This window comes from Hipposideros armiger, unplaced genomic scaffold (assembly GCF_001890085.2).
Source record: "Hipposideros armiger isolate ML-2016 unplaced genomic scaffold, ASM189008v1 scaffold_37, whole genome shotgun sequence".
Taxonomy (NCBI): domain Eukaryota; kingdom Metazoa; phylum Chordata; class Mammalia; order Chiroptera; family Hipposideridae; genus Hipposideros; species Hipposideros armiger.
Window position 1 is genome coordinate 2,051,797 of NW_017731387.1, and position 7,518 is coordinate 2,059,314.

Sequence of the window (7,518 nt, forward strand, 5' to 3'; positions counted from 1 at the left end):
CCTTAAATGCAGAGTCACACTTGATAGCTGCTCATGAAGCAACTTCTGCCCCACACAGCACGACGGGAGCACTTGGACTGCGACACCATTGGGAACAGGTAGCATGGTGCTCCTGCTCAGTGTCATCCTGACCTTGGGGGTGTCCTGGGCTCAGGAACAAGGTGAGCTGAAACTACGTGAATATTCAAGCTCCTTCTTAAATGTAACTTATCTCTTTCATTTGTCTTTATTTTTTGAAAGAATCAACTGGTAGAAATAATCTGTATTATTAGATGTGGAATAATTATCACCTTTTCATTGAGAGACAACAAAATCAATTGTTTTCTGTGTCTTCTGTGTTCCACGAAGTGAAAATTCAGTCCATACTGATTAGGGACTCATGTGAATAGGATCATGAAAAAGTGACAAGAAAATATGTCACAGAAAAGCTGATTATAACTCCAAAGTGTTTGGGGGTGTTCTTATTTGTAGTACAGGAAAGCTTTAGAGAGGGATGGAATTCTTTATAATCTTACATATGGTGATGATTTTACAGTTTCTTATGTCAAACCTCATCAAATCATACATTTTAAATAATTCAGTTTACTATGTTTTAATTATGGCTTGATAAACTCTTAAAGGTCATTAACATCACTAACAATTATTAATATTTAACAAAATTAGCTATATGCAACAGACATATCTCTTTTAACAAAAATGGAATATATTCTTAATTTCCACTGTAATCCCAATACATTTTAATTTGTTTTCTTAGGTCCTGAAAAAACGTGAAATTTTGAACATTTTAAAAATGTTCTTCTATAACTTCTATAATTAAATTTACAAATTCTTTATTATGCCTTTCTGTCTGTCATTTAAGTTTATAATCCAGTCCTCTCATTTTCCAGTTATCCCACCTGAACACTGTAATGAGCTTTATGGTGCCCCATTAACTACCAGATATGGGTCGAATATGCATCACTGTACATTATTCATGTCATAATTTGTGCACGTGGTGTTTTGTACATTATTGAATTGGGGCAATTTCCTTCACTAACAGCAATAACAACTCACCAAAGCTTCCAGAGTGTCCCTATTGAAAGCTCCCCAGGCCCATCTCCACATAAGAAAGACTTGTGCATCATCATCTCAGAGTCCCCTGGGTCATGAGTTTGGGAGCGGCTTAGCTGCCAAGGTCAGAGTCAGGCTCCTGAGTCAGGATGTGGGCCTCGGCGGCCATCACGGAGGGCGGCTTCCAGCACGGCTCACTCCGTGGCTTTCGGCAGGAGCCTCAGTGCTAATAAGCACACGGGTCTCCATAGGATGCTTGAATGGCGGCCCACTGCCCCAGAGCCAGTGATCTGAGAGACAGCAGGAAGCCTCCACACCACTTGCGACCTGGTCACACACTTCACCTCAGCCATAGCTGGTCTCAGAGAGAGTCACTGATTCCAGCACAGGCAAGGGGAGGGAGTCAGGCTTCCTTTTAGGAGGGAGGGGGCATCGAAGACTCTGGAGCTTTCTAAAGCCCTCGCATGTCACAAAGTGCCACTCAATTCAACAGGGGATTTATTACTAGGGATGTTTCTTTAGCCCCCTTTCAAGTGTTTTAGTCCTGAAAATCATATTCCCGTCTTTTTCCATCACAGTTCATTGTAAACATGGCCAAGGCTTAAGCTGGATATTCCGTGAATCAAAAATGTACTGACAAAAGTAATTGCTCAGTGGCCTCAGTGTTATATCAGGGTCCAAGTCCAAATGAATTTTGAAAGTATGATACCCTGGAAGAGGTTCTTATTATCACCAGAAACAGGCCTCCATGTGCAGAACAATTTGAGGGAAACCTTTGTTTATTTATGTATTTATTTAGATAATATTAACATATATATATATAACATTGTATTAGTTTCAGGTACAAAACACAATGATTCAACATTTCTATATTTGCGAAATGATCATGAAACAAGTCTTATTTACAACATCTGATTTTGTAACTTTTCTTTTCCTAGGAATCCTAGTGTAATTAGGTTAATGAGAAAATATTATTCATCAATGAAATAATTTGTCTCTCATTTGATATCTTATCAAGGCAAAACATTATTCACACTGTTTTTTTGTTTGCTTTTATTGTCAGTTCAACCTTGTGGTTTTCCAGAAATAAAACATGGAAGTCTATATAATGAAAATAAATATAAATCATACTTTCCAGCAGCCATAGGAACCTGGTTTTACTATTCCTGCAAAGACAACTTTGTGACTCATTCAGGGAACTACTGGGATTACATTACTTGCACACAAGAAGGATGGTCCCCAGCAGTACAGTGCCGCAGTACGTACTCCTCTTTGTAACAGTGCATATGTGTAAATATGTCTAAGAGAGGAGAGCACACAGCAGAGCACAGGTAAGACTCGTGTGACGAAAATAAGGTCAAGGGCTGAGCTCCATGAATCAAGGACCAACACAGGTTCTCCTTTTCTTCGGAGCTCTTCATTAATATAACATAAGATGTAAAAATAGAGACTTTCTGAGAATACCTATTTCATTATAGACATTTTAATTATGAAAACTACAGATATATGATATTGAATTTTGTTTTTCTTTTTTTCAAGAATCATCTGGTAGTAGTTACTTTTTCTTAAGCTATGTGTTATATGGGGTTGTCGGAAAAGTCGACGCATTTTTGCAATGAAAAACATAGGACAATTACGTCATGACATTTCCAACAACCCAACATTTCGATGCTTTTGCATTCTAATTTGAATATTATAAAGGTAAGTTTTCATTTACTATCTTGAACACATTTATGAGCTTTTCATTTATTATCTTGTAATTCTTAGGAAAATGTATCTTCAATTACTTAGAAAATGGTGTTTCTCCACAACATGAAAAAGAATATATGGAGGGTGAATCTCTAAGAGTCAACTGTCATGCTGACTACACTTTTCCCGATCAGCAGACCTCAATGACATGTACAGAGGATGGCTGGTCCCCTCCTCCCGTATGCCGTGTCAGTAAGTAAACTTGTCTGAGACCCCAGGATGTCTGTGGTTTTCTAAACCTTGCCCATAATAACTGGCAGGATGTTCATATCAGCTTCTTGTTCTGCCAGGACACCTGTTTGGTTTTATTCTTTCCAAGTGTGTGTGAGCGGATACACTGAACTCTGGATGCGTGTACTGAAAAATAAATGATCCTACTGATAGACCTTAGTCTTGGGGTTGGAGACCTCAAAGATTGCTGCTTTCATATTGTTTGGGAAGGCTAAGTGGGTTACGGGTCAACTTGACCCCTTCAAGGCGTTTCTCTAAACTCCCCTATGGCTGGTTTGGGAGCCTTTCCTCCAGGACTAGTTTATTCAGATCGCTGTGAGTGAGGCCTCTTCCAGTCTCTCCACTAAGGATTGTTGTCTAAAGAGGTGGATCCACTCTGATCAAATCTGAATGTTTCCCAGGGTTGTGTGTGCCCTTGAAGTCTTTGAATTTATGGGGTTCCTCCTCTGGCAGTTATCTGTTACCCATTCTCATGGGGTTTTGACCTGCATGATAGTGTGATATACTCAGGCAAAGAATCTAGTGATTTCTGTGCAGATCTGTTGAGCTCTATGTTTCATTCCATAGTGTCTTCCTCAGGTTCTCGAAGTTCAACTTCTAGTGATGTCCACCACTGTGAGGTCACTGACTTGGGTGTATTTTGTTCAGTATGATTGACATACCCTGGTATGAAAGGGTTTTCTCTTCCGGTGTGTAGTCTGGAAACTCCCCCCCAAACAAAGGAACATTGAGGACAGAGCTCACATTTGCCTCTATCTGTCCAGAATTTTCGTTAGGCCCTGAGTGTTTTCTCAAGCCTCACTAGGTTATTTTCACGTATTTAGTTCAGTTTCCTCATTGTTTATGGCTGGAACTTTCTGTTTCTCGAATCTTCCTGCCTGGTTTATCCATTTGGGAAATTTCTTCAGTGAACCACCTTTTAACTCTGTACATTTTCTCTAGTGTTTGTTTCTATTTCAGTTCTGCTCATATTTTTATTTTTTGAAATTTGATTCTTTCAACTTTAATGGGGCATGTTTGATAAACAGAGGTAGCATATATTTACGGTACACAGCTTGCTACTTTGATATATGTATGTTGTGAAATGGTCACCACGATCAAGCTAATTAACATATCCATCACGTAAGATAGTAAACTTTTTTTTCCCTTGTGGTGAGAACACACAATATTTAGCAATATTTAAAGCCAAACTCAGGAAAGAACCCATTGCAAAGAGAGCTCTGGCAAGCTCTGAGATTCCAGATCCATTAGACACATGATGCTTAGTATTTCTGACCAGGGATTCTGAGTATTTTAAATATTGCTTTGCTCAAAAAATTTTTTAATAAAATATATTGATTTAATACCTTTGGAAACTCATTATTTATCTTCTCTGACACAAGTCCTTGGATTATTAGGTTTTTCCAGGTTTTTATTTACAAATGACTCCTCATTTTTTATATTATGTTGAGTCCTTATGAAAACATTCACTGAATACAAGTTTATCTTTTCCTTATGCTCACTTCTTTTTAGAAATATATTCAAAATTAGAAATAGAAATTTTAAATGGATTTATGAACCTGAGCCTACATATCCCTTATACAAACAAGTACAATATAAGTGCAAACAAGTACACGTGACACAGATGGTGAAACCACAGGGTCGATTACATGTCAGCAACATGGATGGTCCGCTCAGCCCATGTGCATTAGTAAGTCATTCACGATGTTTTGTTTATTATCCTGGTGACCGCTGTACAAAAGTTTCCTTGATCTGAATTCTTTGGGGGAGTGGGGGAATGGGCTGAGGTGGTTCCATTTGAAGAGATACAGAATGTTGAGAAGGTATATATATATATTTGCCTATTAAGATTAATTGCTAGTAGGGTAGAAAGTCAGTCCATCTTTCAGTTTAAGCTCTTTCCACTGTATCCTGTGACTTAGAAACTAGTTAGGAGCCTTTTGTGGCTTCCGGTGTAAACTTAATTATTTTTAGCTGAGACCTTTTGCCTGCTGTCCCTGTTTTTACGTGATCGGACTTTTATATCAGAGTATTTATGCCTAGACACAAAAGTTATGTTTTGCAGGGAAGGTATGGGTTCACAGGGCCTCATGCAGGAATAATGTCACCTGTGTAATTGATATGCTGGAATAATGTCACCCGTGTAATTCATGTATTTGATACTGAAGGCTGGGTGCTCTCTGGAAACTCATTTCCTCTAGAAAACCTACAGACACCCCGTTAGCGGGACAGAGAAGCGCTTCCAGACAGAGCCGATCGCGCTGTGCTGAACAAGGTTCCCGTCTCACAGATTCAAATTGTTGGACCAGACGCATCTCAGTGCTACCTCTTTGGATGGTCCCCTCATCCTCCAACATGGAAAAGTGAATATTTATCTGACAGTTGCTGAAACAAGTACTAGAATTGTGGTTCTCACATCGTTTTTTTCTCTTAGTTTCCTGTTGCCATCCAGAGTGTATATAATCTAGTGCATTACGCCAGAGATATACATGAGAACATGTGTTGGGTAGTAGAGAACTCTGATTCTCTCACTTAAGAATTAATCTTCCATTGTTTTTTTAAATCTGTATTGAAACTACCATAGATACATGTGTTATGTGTGACAGTGGACAGACGGCTTTCATCATTTTTTTTTCATGGTATGTAACTCTTCAGCACAAAATAGCACCAACTGTCAGAGCATTTTAAAGTGGTGCTTAATTTATATACAGACTTATGCTAAATAGTATTATTCCCAGAATCAGATTGTTTTCGTTGGATCACACATGATATGGCTTTAGAAGTACAATTCTCACTTTCATTTTCCTTTAGAATACTGTGGTATGCCGGTGTTCGCGAATGCCACAGCTGTCATTACTGGTGCACGGTTTGGAGTAAATGACACATTAGACTATAAATGCCTGGATGGATATGAAAACCGAGATGGAAAAAAAGCAGGGTCCATGGTATGTGGTGAGGACGGCTGGACCCACTTGCCTACATGCTACAGTAAGTGTGTTTATTCTGTCACTTCCTTGGTCAAGAGTTGAAAAGCACATATGTATGTCGTCCTGGTTGGAGTGTGCTTTATCTGGGACATTTTTAAGACCCAAGATTTAAAATGCAAGAGAGGGTTCAGCTATGAAGCTTTATTTAGACAGTTTCCCATAAGTATACAATTTATCTTCAACACATAAAATGCTGTTTTTCAGAATCTACAGAAAAGTGTGAACGTCCTCCATCCATTAGCAATGCAGACTTCACTTCCCTCCCATTAGCAGTGTATCCTCCAGGCTCAAGAATTGAATATCAATGCCTGCCCTACTACGAACTCCGGGGTTCTAAGTACGTAACATGTAATGAAGGAAAGTGGTCAGAACCACCAAGGTGTATAGGTAAGTTTTTCATATTCTTCTGCACCCTGAGAAAACAATGTTTGCTACGTGCCCATGTCATCGCCAGTTGTCGTGGATTCACTCCAGAAGTGTGTTCACCCACTGCTATTCTGCTGAATGCTTGACATTCAAACATGATGTGCAAGGTGATAAGCTTGGGAAATTCCTCTGTGGACAAGGGCAGAGTTTCCTTAAAACAGGAACGTTCACATACTCAATGCTGATATATTAGCTGCCTCCACTGTGGACCAAACCTTAATCCTTATCTCCCACTTATGTGGCCCTTTCTATATGGGATCCAGGGAAAACCTGGGCTCCAAATCCTGGAAGTGACAGGACCAGAGAGCAAAGTAATACACTCAAGTCAGAATAGTCCAGAAATAGCCCCAAACTAGATGTCATAGGAAAAATATGTGTTACATTTCAAAGGTAACTTCTACATCTCAAGTTATATTGAGGAGATGGTGAAGTTTAAGATTGTGTGAAGCACAAGCATTACCTTTTCTGAGCTTTAAGAATATGAATTGATTATCATTATTGAGGACATAAATCAATTCTACCACAGAGTAAGACTTGACTTTAGTCCCTGAGTTGAAAAAAGCATTGAGCATGCAGGAAGGTAAATTTGTGCTTGCACTAGTAAACTTGAGAGAGAAAGTTCTGGAAATATGTTTTTGGAGAGGTTCTAGAGCTCATGTGATGTATCTTTTTGGATATAAACAACATCTGAATGTGCTGAGGATCTCTTGAAAACTTTTGGATATTGGAAGATATATATGAAGCTTCAACAGGTAAGAGTAAATATGATATATTAGAACATAATTTTGAGCCATTTCTAAGGCCTACCAATGTTACTGAGGGCCAGACTAGAATGTAAAACACTTTGGTCAAGAGAGTAAGAGGAGTCAAACTCAAAATTTTTAGCATGGAAGACTTTATATAGGCAAGGTCTTAAACAGTATTATAATTTTAAATGTTTACAGTTGCATTATAATAACAATAACCTAGAAACTCCCTAATGTCTTTTAAAAATAATAAAGCTTCTGAAGAAGGTAACTTTTATACTGAATTTACAGTAGAGGACACAGTGAGATAGTGAGATAAAGGAATTTAA

At 38.6% G+C, this 7,518-nt stretch overlaps 1 protein-coding gene across 4 annotated transcripts in view; it reads left to right on the forward strand.

Moving 5' to 3' along the window:
* The window catches only part of LOC109380459 (complement factor H-related protein 3-like), a 14,760-nt gene continuing 7,242 nt past the window's right edge, over positions 1-7,518 (forward strand). For 2 of the 4 annotated variants that reach the window (XM_019638023.1, XM_019638022.1), the window contains exons 1-5: positions 1-161; positions 2,114-2,308; positions 2,818-2,991; positions 5,842-6,018; positions 6,222-6,404. In XM_019638023.1, the coding sequence (XP_019493568.1) occupies positions 104-161; positions 2,114-2,308; positions 2,818-2,991; positions 5,842-6,018; positions 6,222-6,404 (787 nt within the window). In that variant the 5' untranslated portion in view covers positions 1-103. The remainder of the gene's footprint in view (positions 162-2,113; positions 2,309-2,817; positions 2,992-5,841; positions 6,019-6,221; positions 6,405-7,518) is intronic. The other 2 variants (XM_019638025.1, XM_019638024.1) reach the window with 2 other exon arrangements.